The sequence below is a fragment of the Caretta caretta genome, chromosome 1 (genome assembly GCF_965140235.1).
Source record: "Caretta caretta isolate rCarCar2 chromosome 1, rCarCar1.hap1, whole genome shotgun sequence".
Classification (NCBI taxonomy): Eukaryota; Metazoa; Chordata; order Testudines; family Cheloniidae; genus Caretta; species Caretta caretta.
In genome coordinates this window covers 213,388,994-213,404,060 of record NC_134206.1, presented here as the reverse complement: position 1 = coordinate 213,404,060, position 15,067 = coordinate 213,388,994, and the positions used below count along the sequence as shown (strand labels likewise).

The window sequence follows — 15,067 nt, the reverse complement described above, 5'->3', positions numbered from 1 at the left end:
TTGTCGCAGATTATATTGCATCCCCTTTTCCCCTTCTCTTTGTATTCCTTCTCTTGTCATTTTCTTCTGCTTCCCATCCTTCCCGAACTCTTCAACTGATCTCTCATTTCCATCCCCTTCTTCTCCTTCTCTTGTTTTCTTTTTCCTTCATCTTTCCCTCTCTTTCACACCTTCATGCTCTCTCTCTTTTCAGCTTTCCATGGAAGACACAACCTCCATTCTCCCCAAGCTGAAGCGGAACTCCAATGCTTATGGAATCGGGGCTCTGGCTAAGTCGTCTTTCTCTGGTGAGAACCTCAAACCTGGGTTTATTTGCCACTGCTCCTCTCCCTTTGACCTGGGGCCTCTCCCCATTGTTTTGGGTTTATTTGCCACTGCTCCTCTCCCTTTGACCTTGGGCCTCTCCCCATTTGTTCAGGTTGAACAGAGAGTGGGGAGACACCTGGGTTTGTGGGGCAGCAGCAGGGTTTCCCTGGTGTCTTCCCACTCTCTGTTCAACCTGAGACTTCTCCTTACCATTGCCCCGTAACCAGAGGCCTCTTCTACTTGCTGATCTCCTAACTGCTGCCCCCTAATCTGAGGCCTCTCCTCACTGTTATTCTTATTGCTGCCCCTTAATCCTTGTCCTCTCCTCACTGCTCTGCCCAACTAAAGACCTCTCTAATCCACAACTGCTTAGCCTCAAGCCTATCCCAGTTGTTGCCTCTTAAAACTTCAAGTTTGTCTCATACCCCTCAGGCTCTTCTCACTGTGCCCCCATGCTCAGACCTCTTCAACTACTTTCCTTCAAGACTGCCCTGGGAGGAGACCCTTTTTCAGTCTCCTAGTTCATCCAGTTCTGGGATTTTCCCCTTGTACCCACTGTTCCCCTAACACTGAACTCTGTGCTGGGCAAAAAAAAAAGAATTCTTTCTCCAGGGTCTTTCACTTCTGGGTTTCTCCTCCTTTCCTTACTGCACCCCCAATGGGACCCTATCCATGAAATGATGGCAAACCATATCAGGGAGGGGTATACAGAGCAATTTCAACTCCTGGAGTTGCTTAATAGGCCTTTTGAGCCCCACAGCAAGGGAGGGAGGGGGCACCATCTAAGGGAAGGAGTCCAGGGGACGATGGGGGGAGCCCCTTTCCAGGGAAGGGTGAATAGAGTGACAAACAGCCGTGGAGCTGTGTAATAGCCCCTCCTTGTTTTCTGATGTCTGGCCCCTTAGGGATATCCCGCAGCATGAAGGATCACGTCACAAAGCCAACGGCTATGGGACAGGGTCGTGTAGCTCACATGATTGAGTGGCAAGGCTGGGGCAAAGGTAACAGCCAGCAACAACAGCACACACATGAGGCGGTGCGCAAGGATGCTGATGCCTACTCAGACCTGAGCGACGGTGAGAAGGAGGCCCGATTCCTTGCAGGTAGTGCTGACTTCCCCCACACCAGGGATCTGGGGTGTCTGAGAGCAGAGAGAGAGAAAGGGGAGCCTGAGAGATCCAGAGAAGAAAATTGCTGGGGAATGCACACAGATCGGCTGGGGAGGTGCAGCTCAGATGGGGGCAGGAGGGACTCGCTGGGGGATATGCATGAGGGGGGGCAGGTCAGAGCAGGGGATATCATTGAGACAGGAATAGGAAGGATCAGTGTTTCAGGGGTGTCAGTGAGGTGGGGGTACATGGGGAGCTCCTCATGTCTCCACTGCCTCTCCCTGTCTCTCTCTGGTGTAGGGGTGATGGAGCAGTTCGCCATCTCTGAGGCCACTCTCATGGCCTGGTCCTCCATGGATGGTGAGGATGTGAGTGTCAACTCCAACCAGGAGAACCCAGCAGGCAACTACAGTGAGAACTACCAGGAGCTGATGGAGAACCAGGGTGAGCCCTACCCCCTTCCTGCTGGTCCTGGGACGTCCCTGCCCTCCCCCATCCTTGCTGCCAGGCTCCTTTCCATCCCTACTAGTTTCTTTATCCTCTGAGGGAGTCACTGTTACCCTTTCTCTTGAGCTGAGATCTGGCAGAGAGAGGAATATTCCCCACTCGTGGAGCTCCCCGTAGAGTCAGGGCCCAGCAGACAAGCTCCAGACCCCATTCTCCTAGGCCTCTGGGCACAGCAGGGGAGGCCAGCATCTGCTGGAATCAATCACCTGTATACCCAGGTTCTGCAGATCTGTCTGTCTGCCATTTCCAATGGCTCCCATCTTGCCCTCCCTCTCTTTTCCTGACCTCCCCGACACCTCTCTCTGATCTCCCCCCTCTGTCTCTCCCTGTTTCTGTTGCTCTGTCTCACTCTCTTTCTCATTCTCTCTCTCCAATTCCTCCCTTTGCACTCTTTCTTTTCCCCTTTCACTCTCCCCCTTCTCTTTCTGCAGATCACATGGCCCAGACACAGTATGACAGCTGGCCCCACTCCTATGTTTCTCAGGGCATGTATTGCCTGGGCTCCTCTGATGCTTGGGAGACCAGTGACCAATCCCTCATTGCTTCCCCGGCTACTGGCTCCTACCTAGGCCAGAACTTTGAGGAGACCCAGTCCAACCTGCAGGAGAGCACATTGATTCAGAGTAGCCTCATCCAGCAGCATCAGATGCAGCAGCAGCAACCACAGGCCTTGCTCCAGAACCCAGGGCTCGTTGACATGTGGCCCCCTCAGACTGCTGCAGGGGGTGGTGGTGGGGCTGAATCCAGCACATACATGGGGGTGCACACAGAGGAGGAAGGGAACCCACTACTGGAGAAGGCCCCGCTGCTAAACAAGAAGACCTCTCCAGAGGAGGACGATGCTGTATGCCGGGACCTGGAGTCACTGTCACCTCGGGAGGAGCTGGAACATGCCGCACTCAGCCGCAAGGTCTCAGATGTCACCTCATCTGGGGTGCAATCCTTTGATGAGGAGGAGGGGGAAGCAAACAATTGATGCTGCCAGTGAGGAATCTTTCACCATTACTAAATGGGAGGGGAGGGGGGAATGAAATGACAGGAAAACCTCTCCCCAGGTTCCCAGGCGGACACATCTTTCATTCAGACATTTAATTTTTAACAAAAGGGAAGTAAAGGACTGGAGGTGTTTGACAGGGGCGGAGCCCTCCTTGCCCACCATCATGGACTGATCCCCTGGCCCCACTGCTCTGGACAGCATGCTGGGGGCTCAGGGAACTCTGGACTTTAAATCTTTTTGATACAAGGGTTTGGCTCTGGATTCAGACTGCTCAGATGCTGGGATGTGGCTCCCAAGATACAAAGAGTGGCTTGATACAAGGATGTGGCTGTATGGATAGGATCTATCTTGGCAGAATGGATGTTGTTTTGGGGCTACAATCTGCTTTGATCCATGGGATATGTGAATACAGAGTCTGTTTTGAACAGGGCACAAGACTGTGCAGATATAGGTTGCACTGATACAGGGATTGTGGCTGATATACAGGGTAAGGCTGTATGGATATAGCCACTGCACTAATAGGATGGATGAGCTATATGGATAAATACTGTACAGTTCTTTGATATGAGAACCAAGGCTCTGTGGATACAGACTGTACTGTGGTATGGAAGGTGTGGCTCTGTGGATTCGGGATGTGCTCTGGTAAGGATGGCATACCTCTGTGGACAAGGGTTGTGCTCTAGTACGGATGGTGTGGCTCTGTGGACACGGGCTGTGCTCTGGTACGGATGGTGAGGCTCTGTGGATACAGGATGTGTGCTGGTACGGATGGTGTGGCTCTGTGGACACGGGCTGTGCTCTGGTACGGATGGTGAGGCTCTGTGGATACAGACCTCAACCCATACAGCAACAGCTGTGCTTCGGTCTCTTTGAAACATTTTTCTTTTGCTCCCGCTGACATGTCTGTCTGCCTGGGAGCTGCAGGAGAACAGGCCAGGGGGCGGGGGGTGGGGGGAGAGTGGGCATGGGGATATTTCCAGGTGGTGTTGGACACTACATGCACGGGGAGGGGGTCACCTGCCATTTTCTACTATATAAACATTGTAATATAAAGCCGACTTTCCAGGAGGATTTGGGAGTTTGTCCACCTCTGTGCTGCTGCCTGAATCCTTCCCTCTTTTCCTCTGCAGGGAGGCCAGGAACAGCAGGAACAAACAGTATCACCATTTTCCAGTTTATATTGGATTTTTGTTGCTGTTTCTTTTTCTACAGGTTTATATTGCCGAGTACTGGTTCTAAACACAGTGGTTAACAAAGGGAATGGCCTATGGGCTGACCACCACTGACCATAACTGCCATACCATTCTCAGTATCCCCGATCCTTCTGTGGTGCCAAATGTGGATGGAGGAAAGGGGGTGGGAGGGAAACTTTTCTCCTCCCTCCTATTCATTTCTCTTTCCTGCTTTACATTTTCTGTTTTTTCTTGACAATGTAAATATTCCTTGGCACTGTTTTCTTTTTTCTCATTCCTCCCATCTCTATTTCAGGGGTGGGGAAGGCTGGGTTTTGGGGGATTTTCCCCATTTGTACGGGTTCTATATTTTTGTTAACAAAGTTTATGATTCATGGACTGATGGGGTTTTGATTCCATGTGATTCCCCTTCTTGTTGCTGCAGACATACTACAGGAGAAGGGACTTTAAATAGGTATTAACCAATTGTTTCCCCTCTGCTCTTGCTAGGGAATAAACAGGAGACAAAAATTGTGTGGGGGCAATCATTGTTCAGATGTTCAGATAGCAGAACATGACCACCAGGGGATGGTAGAAGTGTTGGGTGTTCACTGAAATGTGGGCAGTGTGTGAGCAAATTGCATCCCTCCAACAAAGAAGTCCCACCAAAGGGTGAGTTAAGGGTGGGGGACTGGATAAATGAACCAAGCTGGAGATTGCCCTCTTTCTGCACTACCCCGGAGGCATCTCTTCCCCACTTGCTCCAAGCCAGAGCCACTCTTTTCAACTGCAATTCAGATGTTTGTCTCCTCTCTGTCTTCTCCTCCCTGATGGTAGAATTGATATTGCTGCTTGCAGGATGGGAGAGTGAGGCATGTTCCTCTCCTGATCCAGGTTTGGAACCCAACCCATGTAGCAGGGAAGGAGTATGTATCAGGAGAGGAGAATGTGGCAGGAATATTATCCAGGAGGCTAGGAGCTGAGACAGCCACAGGAAAACAGAAGTGGATCATGTCCAGGAGTCAAGAGGAGGGTGAATTATGGAGCCTTGGAGATGGTATTTCCGCTCACACACCTTTCCTACCAGCAATTGGGATTATAGGGAACTCCACAGAGAACTTCTGAGTCTCTCTGGCAAAGCTCCATTTCAAGAGGATCTGTCTTCCCGCTCCACTGCACCTCTAATGGAAACGCCACTGGGAGGAGTGTTTGGGAGGATTATGTGAGGCTGACGCTTGGGGGTGGATATGAGACAAAAGCATTTGTTACCACCTCTTTGTCCCCATTTCTTTGGAGCTTCCCTGTCTTTCCCAGGGGAGGTTGCTCCTTTCGTGGGTGATGAGGTTTCAATATCTACTTAAATATGTTTACACGTTCTGGTACCAACCTCCCAAGGTTGAGAAGGTTGGCTAAAGCACCTCCCAAAATCCCGGGAGGACTCATTATCCTGAGTTTATCTGAACTGCTTTGGTTTGGCTGCTACATGGATTGGGGAAATCTCACTAGCAAGAACAGAGAAACTGGGAAAGTGCATGGGCAGGAAAACTGAAGGTGTGTTTCTTTGGGGTGTTTCTTTCGGGGGGAAGGTTTGATAAGCCTGCTTCTTATTTTTTCCCAACCATTCTGCCTCCAAGGTCCTAGCCAGGACCAACCGATGTTTACAGTAATTATATTTCAGTGTATCTTCAAATGTATCCTGCTTCCACCTTGTCATTCACAGGACCAGGACAAGGGGGTCATCTTGGTTAGGTCTATTTTTTTTAATGCAGACAAGTTGTGCATTTGGTAAGATGTGTGACAAATGTATGAGGTGCATTTTCTCCATAGGAGAGAAGTGACAGAGGGACACACATTACATGGAAAACAAAGACTAAAAAAGAAAAAGAAAAGAAATGTACCTTATGAAAATCCCACAGAATGTAATAGCAAATGAAAACCTTCCCACAGAGTTTTCTGACCTCTGGAGAATTATACTTCTGCTACAGAATTCTATAGCACAGTTTCCAAAAGCTTATAGATGGGATCTCATTGTCTATTAAATCCTACAGGTGTTTAAAGTAATTTCTACAGAAACGTATTATTTTCACGTTATTAAATTCTATAAGATTTTTCATAAAGATCTTGCTTTTTTGCAAATAAAGATCTTACCTTTTTAAAAAACAACAACACTTTCCGCTGGTGTCCCCACCATCCAAGAACACATATGCGTTTCTCGTTGCCAGGAATCTGACTGGACACAGCATTCCCATGGCCTCCAACTATTGCCTAAGTGAGGCCCAAATGGACAATATTAATAACAAACTGATAGGTCACTTTGAGTCTCCTGCAAAATGTTATTCTACCTTAAAAAGTGACTGTATAAAAATGGGCTTTCCTTATGCAACAGGCCTGCACCCTGCCTGTATCCAGAATCAGATCTTCTCACGTTGCTAAGGTTTTCAGAAGTGACACATGGTTCTGGATTCATCAGTTTTTGGGGGCCCAATTTCAGATGCCTTAAGGCTCCCTGATTTTCGGCACTTTCTGAAAATCAGGTCTACTGAAAGTATCCAAAAACAGAGGAATGCAAAGTTACTAGTCCCTTTTGAAAATCTTGGCCCTAGATTTTGACTTGCTTTTTATTCAAATTATCTCTGCAGAGCCAGCCTAGCTCAGAAAGAGGGTAATGGAACCTATTCCTTCTTGTGTAGCATCTGCAGAATTGTTTACTATGTTCTAATTAGTCACACCTGTGCAAACCTCCTGAAGGCCATGGGGTTGCCACAGGTGTCATTGGGGGCACAATTTGAATTGCAGATCCTTTATTCTAGGGGATGATCTGGAAAGAGTCCAACTTGACTCTCAGAGCCTAGGCTGAGTTTGCAGGGCTGACAGAAACAAATATCTTTTTATTTGTCAAGTAAGTTTGATCTGGAGTCGTCACTTGTGAACAGAGCTGCACTCATGAAATATTTCTAAAATTGCTTGAAGCTGTGTAGCTAGAGGGCTCCCTGCCTTTGTTTGCTTTCCGCCGTAAAGCCATTAAGTCTTTAGCAGGAGCCATGACTTCTGTTCTTTGCTGAACAGAGAAGTGTTTCTTTAAATATGGGTGACTCTAGTAGTTGAATCAGCTCTCAGACAGACAGACCTCTTTCTCACTCCTGTGCCCTCTACTGTCACCATCTGTCCAGTTCACATTACTGTTGTTAAACCTACAAGTTGTTCGCAGGTTTGGAGTCTTTACCTCCAGGGCACCAGTTCCAGTGCCTGGCTCAGGGGAATCATGAAGTGAGATATAGGGTCTTTCATCTCTAAAGCACAATTTTCAATTTGGCTCCAGGCTGGGGGAACTGGCTGGGTGAATGAGACAAGGGGAAGGGGCCATTCATCTGTAGGGCATCAGTTCTGATACATCCTTCGGTCTGGGGAAATGGCTCAGGGAGTTAAGGAAAGGCCACAGATCTTACCACTCCTAGGTGACTGGTTCCAATCTGTTCCTACTTTGTAGTGACTGACAGTCATTCCCATCTGGCAGCTCTTCAGTTTCCATGTGAACTGACAGATCTCAGGCAGTGGCTAGTCACCCTTGCCAATTCCACCCCTTTTCTTTGACTACGCTGGGACTTCAGAGCGGACAGGGAAAGGTAAGCACCACTGATAAGTCCTGTCCTGTGATTGTAGGGCAGGAGCAAGTCTGTGAGAAGGACTGGGGACTGTGGTGGGCTCCTGGGGTGAGACAGCTTCTGCAGCCAGGGAACATGCCTGTTTTCATGCCAGTTCCAAGGTGACTTGAGAGTTGGAATGGCCCTGAGATTTATAGACTGGCCACATGTGTGGCTAAAGCCTGGACCATCCTTACTGTGTCCAGCAAATGGAAATTGTCTGTGGAGCCGGCAGGACAGCCAGGGGAAAGGAAACTATTTTCTAAATCTGAAAAGGTGTGTGTGTTGGGGGGAGGGGTTAATCACAGAATAAGAAAGAGATTCTTCCAATCTGGTGTAGCTCAAGTGCTGTTACAGAGCTTGGTACTGAATAAATAGGCTTGGCAGAATTAGATTTTTAATATATAATTTTGATGGATAATATCAATATTATTTTTAAGCATTTTTTCTAGTTTTATCTATTTCAGTTTTCACAGTTGCATGAAATTATGGGTGGGTCAGACAATGATTATTTAATGACAGATGTTGAGATTCAAAAAGTTATATAGCTTCATAAGTGTTAAAACACAAATTGTCAACATGTCATGTTAAAATATACAAAGTAAATATCTTTAGATCAAACTCAAAGTTCTCAAGCAGCATTTTTCTTACCTTGCCTAGCTGTAAATTTCATTTATTGTCAATGGAAATATTTTTTCATTAGTTTTTGTGTGTGTGTACAGTGAAATCAGCGTTTACTGACCGTTACCAATAAAAATCTAATCCTTCCAAGCCTATGCATAGGCCATCTAGCTTGCCCCTCTGGAAGACAAGGAGGAAGAGAGCGATTTCTCCACACTCAAGAAGTTACCTACTTCTTTCCTTGTCTCCCCTGAACAGCCAGAATACTATATTCCTCCTCCTGTGGGCACCAGCCAGCAACTGTTCCAAGTAAGAGCCCAATTCTGCTCCAACTGAAGTCAGCTGGGACTTTGCCTTTCATGGGAACAGGCTGAGGCCCTGAATCACCAGAGTCAGTCCCATTTGGCTTAAATGTCAGATTAATTGTCCTGACAGAGGAAAAGATAAGTAAAAAGTAAACACCCTTCAGTACTCTGGAGAGTAGCGCAGGCTGGCATTAAGCTTAGCTGCATAATCTGGAAAGGTATCACCTCAGCCTTCCCATGTAAGGAGAAGGTTCTTGCTCTCTCACAGCCTAGAACTGTTTCTTCCTGCCAGCTCAGACTATCTCACACTAGCTGGTATGAGGGAAAATTTCTCCATCTCACCCCACTTTGGATTTTCCTCATTTTCAGACATTTCTAAACAATGGGAAATGTCATTTTAAACTGCTGTTACCAAAAGAGCCTTCCAAATACAGCAATCACCAGTGATCTGCAATCAGCATATTTAATGCTGTCTTGAGAGAAGTGGAGAGGAATTAACATTCTCTGTTTAGCTGGAGCACAGAAGAGGGAGTCTGACAGGGATGTGCTGTGCCTTAACTCAGGGAAGGGAAGGATAAACAGAGCGATATGCAGAATATGGATTTGGTGTGCACCCATTAGATAGCACAGCAGAGGCAGTGTCTGTTATGAATGGAGCCAGATGGGGCCCTCTTTCATATCACAGTCGCTCCCCAGGTGAGATGGATAGGGCTGGATCTGTAGGAGAGTGACAGACATCTGTGCCAGATCAGTATCTTTCTGCCTCTCTCCCCAGCACAGTGTTTCTCGCTATGCAGAATGTCTGGCCCCTTGCTGGAGATCACAGGCCCCTGCCAGCACAGACAGCTCTCTAGGTTTGTTGGGAAGTGATACAGACCACATGGTCACTGTGTTACCAGCACAGATATGGCAGGATCTGCATTGGAGCATAGAGACCATCTGGGTTTTTGTTATATATCTGGCTCTTCCTAGCACAGACAGTACATGTACAGGTGTGTGTGATGTGTACCAGTTAGACCTTTTTTGGACATTTTGTCCTTCCCTTGTATGGATATGAATAGGTCTGTACAAGAGTAATATGGACCAGCTGGGGTTGTGTATTGTATTTCCCCAGCACAGACAGATCTGGATTCGAATGGAAGCAATGTAACCAGGCCAGGCCCCGGTTTTGGACAATATTTCCACCCAGACAATAGGATTTCTCCTGGAAATGTAGGGACTGACAGGTTATCTGTTCAGTCATGACTGTTGCTCCTCAGGGCAGTCAACAAGGAACCTGCCTGTTCTAGAATGATGGTAAGGGCTCCTGGTTAGGCTAAGTGGTACTCTTAAGAAGGGAGAGTTGCTATCTTATCACTGGGTGGGTGGGAATTCAGCCTCCATTTCCACCTTGCACTGAGTCAATGCTCAGTGTCTTCAGAAATCTAGTTTTGGTTCTGCTCCTCCCAAGGGTACAACTAGTGTCCATCCTGTCAGGCAAAGTTCTTCTCCACCCAGGAGAAAAGTCATGCATTGACAGTTAATTCCAGGATAACACAGGCATCCAGTCCAGGTTCACCTGAACCCCAAAGCCCTTTGCAGGAGGGATAGAAAACCAGTAGAAGCATTTTCCCTTGTTGCCCTGCTCCCTTTCTAGAGGTCATAAATCCCATTCAGGTTCTTGACCTAGATGCTGTGCCCAGTCCATTCCAGGCAAGCACAGGCATCCACTCCACCTCCATCCAGTTCCCGTGTGGTGCGCAGATGAGCAGTGTGAAAAGCAGAAACAGCTTTGCAGGTGTATTTTGTTTGTTGATTTCTGTTTATCTTCTCTGGTTTTGTGGGTGTCTTCCATGATTGGGGTAGTCCCCAATGGGTCCCCGGGATCCTCCAAACTACAGAATGAGCATCAAAAATCATTTTACAATGAGCAGGACTTTTTTAAAAAGCTCTTTTTGGGGTTGGGTGGGTAAGGGCTGGGGAGTGGGAGGTACAGTGATCTCTGGGTGGTATGGGTGGGTGTCTATTGGTGGGTGGGAGAATGGGGAGTGGAGTCTTGAAGCATGTTTAAAAGCAACCAAAGGTTTGGGGCTTAAGATTTTGTATTCTCAACATATGAAACTGCTATAGCATAAGGGGACAGGACAAGGAGGGGTTGTAGCTGGGCAATGTAAAGACCCTCTTCCCCAGCTGTGTGTGATTTTGTGCGGGACTGAATAGAGATTCTTTTCATCCCTCAAGGATGCATTTTGTGGAGGGCCATGGCTCTTCATGGGGAAAGAAAGAGCAGGAAGAGAAGGGGGTCTGTCATTGAAACCCTCCTACCCCTGCCACCCCCAAATAAACAAAAACAAAACTGATTTGCCTTCGGTCTTCCCGGTCCAAAACTTCTTTGCCTGAAATTTTTTCGCTGGTTATTCTTTGCATGTTTTGATAATGTGACTTATGAGAAAAAAATATATATAGAGATATAGATATAAACTATACATACAGACATAGGAAACTATATGGCACTACACACGTCCATACCTATGTGTGGCAGCAGCCACTGAAAAAGGAGACGATGTAGGCCAAAATGGCATGTACAGTCCTTATAGAGTTATTATTAAACAGAATGTGGTCTTGCCATTCTGTCTGGTGGAAGTGTTTTATTTCTGCGGGGAGGATCCAAGGGACTTGCGTCTGAGGAAACAGTATCCTAGCAGGAGTGGAGGCACAAAATCATTGATAGGAGTAAAGCCAGAGCATGCTGGAGACATATACAAGGATAGGGGCAGTATCTCATGCCGAGCAGGCAAGAGAGCTTTTTGCACTCCACAATAAAAAGATGACACTTCATCTGCAGCCATTGTGTCACAGAACGGAGGTCATTGTGTGAGCTCAACAGTGTCTGGCCTGACACTGCTGCCCTCCCCTGCCCTTCTCTTTTCATTTAGCTGTGGTATGCATTTTCATGCTGATATTTCTCCAGTCTTTCATCTCAAAGCATGTTACAGACTGTACATATAAGAGTCATTCAATCACTAATGAAATGCTGCCATCTTTGAGATGGAGCCTAGCAGATGGTACACAATGTGCTAGACAGCAGGTAAGGGCAGGACATGGAGAAAAATCTAGAGCCAGATGAAACCACAGGGAAGGTTTAAACAGGATGAGATCTATAATGACCTTGAATAATCCAGACTTTGGCTGTACATCTAATCCAAAAAACTGCAATTCTAGCTGCATGATCCCCCTACTAGTGTATTGGAGTAGTGGTTTAATGTTGACTCAGAGGGGAGATGCCCCTATGGAGTCGCCAACATTGCTGCCATCTCCTTGCAGCTTTTCCAGTCTGGTTTACATCTGCCAATCAATGTAGCTTTCAACACTTGAAAGACTAATGGCCTAATACATTTCACTGTCAGCAAGAGTTTGCTGCTGTCCATTCTAAATGTTTTTTTACCTTAGTTTCATCCCAAAACTCCTAGTTGTACCCCCTTTGCCACCGAATATAATTTCTCTCTTCCTTGGTGTGAATACCCTGCAGATATGTCTATACTATTGTGCACCTTTACCTTAGATGTTGCTTTCACAAAACATACATTGTTAACACCTCTAGTCTTTCCTTGTCGGTGAGTCCCTAGCCTTCTAACCATTTCTGGTGCTTTTCTCTGAATTGCCTCCAGTTTGCCAGTAGTTGTTCTTGAAATGTGGTGCTCGGAGTTCAAATACTCCAAGTGTGCTTGCACCAGAGCCACAGAAGAGGGCTATCACTTCCCTGACCCCTGAAGTGATGCCTCTGCATATACCAAAACTGTATGGGCCTTTTTACTGCCTGTTACACTACAAACAGATGTTTAATTTGCTGTATGTTGTAGCTTTTCAAGGTCTTTTTAAGCATCTCTCTGTCCTAGGGTTCTCCTCCCACTGAGTATGTTTTGGATTCTTTTGCCCAGACAAGTTAGCTGTGTTTTCCTGTTATTTTCTTATCTCATTATTTTCTTATCCTGTTATTTTCTGTCCCAATCTCAGCTCTCTGTAGGTCTCTTTCTTATTCTCTGTCCTGTCTGGTATTCACTGCTCTTCCCAAGTTATCGTCTGTGAATTTCATTAGCCAGGCCATTTACTTCCTCTTCCAGTTATTCATGAAGATTTTAAATAAGATGGACGTGGAACAGTCCTGCTTGACACCTCCCCAGCTTCAGCTTTGCCATTTGCCAGCATGATTTCTTTACAGTTCTTCAGACAGTTCTTAGCTGCACATAGCAGTTCTCATATCCCAGTCACTTTGAATTATGACTGAGAGTGAGGGCAGGTCTACACTTATAAAGCTGCAGGTCTACACTTATAAAGCTGTAGCGCTTTAGTGAAGCTGCTACTATGCTGACAGGAGAGCTTCTCCCATCGGCATAGTTAATTCACCTCTGCGAGAGGAGGTAGCTATGTTGATGGGAGAAGCCCTTCCCTCAACATAGCATTGTTTACACTGGGGGTTAGGTTGGTGAATCACACAAACATCTCATAAAATATTGGACCAACATCCAAGTATGTTACAACTCCTGCTTTCTCTGTAACCACTTATATTGTATATCTCAGGAGCAAAAGGCAGCCAAGTTTGTTGTCAACTTATTCTTCATAAATCCTCAGTGCTGCCTTTTGCTCACAGTTCTGTTGCACTTGGGGTTAAAGGTTAGGCTTTGAGGAGACTGTAGCTTCAGCTTGTGTGGCTGAAATGCTGACCTTATGTTAGTGATTTTCCTTTTTCTACCTTGATTTTTTCTTTAATTTTCCTTCATTGTTCAGAGTCACAGGTGACTTTGCCATTTATTACTGGGCAGCTTTAAGACATTTATTTAAAAATAAATAGTTTACATTTTAAAATCTGTCTTCATTATGGTTGTTTTAAAACTTGTTCTTGATTGGAAAATAAAGTCAGTAATAGCTCTCTCTTGTCCTCTCTCTCCATGTTTGTCTCTTTCTAGGCATTTATACAGATTAGTCATCTCAGTAGTATCCAAGTTCTTCCTTTAGCATCTTCCAGCTCAGGAACTTTAAGGCCTTAACATTAATGAACTGAGCCTCACAATGCCTCTGTGAAGGTACCATTGGTAATTATAATTCTCCCCATTGTATAGGTGGGGAACACTGAGGAACGGAGTGGAGACTGGTTCTGTTATGGCTGCTCTGTGTGAATCCACTGAGTTGAGTTTGGGAAGGAGAAGGAGGCCACAGGAGTATTGTCTACCCCTTAGCACACCTTGGCCGGAGGCGGCTGCCAAAATGCTACTGCTGCCTGTACTCTCCGAGTGAACTGGGGGGGATGTGTCTGGGCACATAGGGAAGTAAGGGGACGTGGAGAAGGCCTGGCTTCCCTTCCACCCCATATACCAGCCATTGTGGAAGTGCAGGCCTGTGGGGAACACATGCTATATCTGTCTTTCAGCTGCAGCAAGTACTGCTGCTCAGCTCCCTCCCTCCCTTAGTACCTCCCTCCACACTGCCTTGTTACTGACAATATCCCCTCCCAGGACACGTACTCCACTAGCTCTCAGAGCCACCAGGTCCAGCAGGAGCCAGAAGTCTGGGTGGGGTTGTCTGTCTTCTCTGGAGAGAAAAGGGCTCAGGAAATCACCCAGAATCAGTTTCTCTCACCCTCCCCTTACTGCAGTGCTCCCTGGCTAAGCACTGGGCTAGCAACATCCAGTGGCAACAGGCCATTCCGAGCACGTGGAATATTGCATTCTTCAAGTGAGGAAACGGAAAAGCACAGAGGTATAGAAAGGCTAGGGGAGTTGGGCAGGGCAAGGTAGTGCTAGGGAGTGATACAATCTGCTTTCAATTCTGTATGCTCCAGTGCTTCTTGGCTTTGAAGAATTCAGTTTTGCAGAGGAAGGTTGGGCATATAGACCTGGGTTTGAATTTGTAGAGAAAGTTCAAGGCTTTGGTGATAGTTCAATTGTGGGATGAAGTTTACAGGTTTTGGGAAAAGATTCTGATTTTAAAGTAAAGCTCCCTGTGTGTGTTTTATGGGGTAGAAGCTGGAGATTCAGGTTCTGGCCTGAAGGTTTGGGATTCATGTTGTGGAGCAAAGGTTTCCAGGTCAAACTCTGAGGCTTCCTGCAGAGGTGCCAACTCATGTACCTAACCTTAACCCTCACCCTAATCCCAAGCTCCCACTCCCGCTCCACCTCTTCCCACCCCTGCTCCGCTCCTGCCCTGCCCCCACTCTACTTCTCCCCCCAAGCCCCCACCTTCACCGCACCTCGTCCTGCCTCACGCCACATTCCGCTCCCTCCCCCAAGCTGCCCAGCCCTCGCTCCTCCCCCTCCCCCTCTCCCCCCAGTGCCTTCTGCATGCTGCAGAACAGCTGATTGTGATGGGCAGGAGGCGTTGGGAGGGAAGGGGGAGCTAGCTGCTGGTGGGTGTTCAGCACCCACCATTTTTTCCC

At 47.0% G+C, this 15,067-nt stretch overlaps 1 protein-coding gene across 8 annotated transcripts in view; it reads left to right on the top strand.

Annotated features, from left to right (window-relative positions):
* Nucleotides 1-11,265, top strand: part of FAM131B (family with sequence similarity 131 member B) — an 85,255-nt gene extending 73,990 nt beyond the window's left edge. For 3 of the 8 annotated variants that reach the window (XM_048821590.2, XM_048821567.2, XM_075120066.1), the window contains 4 exons: nucleotides 194-288; nucleotides 1,204-1,409; nucleotides 1,716-1,859; nucleotides 2,354-3,856. In XM_048821590.2, coding sequence (XP_048677547.1) covers nucleotides 194-288; nucleotides 1,204-1,409; nucleotides 1,716-1,859; nucleotides 2,354-2,898 — 990 coding nt within the window. In that variant the 3' untranslated portion in view covers nucleotides 2,899-3,856. Of the gene's footprint in view, nucleotides 1-193; nucleotides 289-1,203; nucleotides 1,410-1,715; nucleotides 1,860-2,353; nucleotides 3,857-4,049 lie in introns of those variants that run through there. The other 5 variants (XM_048821598.2, XM_048821581.2, XM_048821607.2 and 2 more) reach the window with 3 other exon arrangements.
* The last annotated feature ends 3,802 nt before the right edge of the window (nucleotides 11,266-15,067 follow it).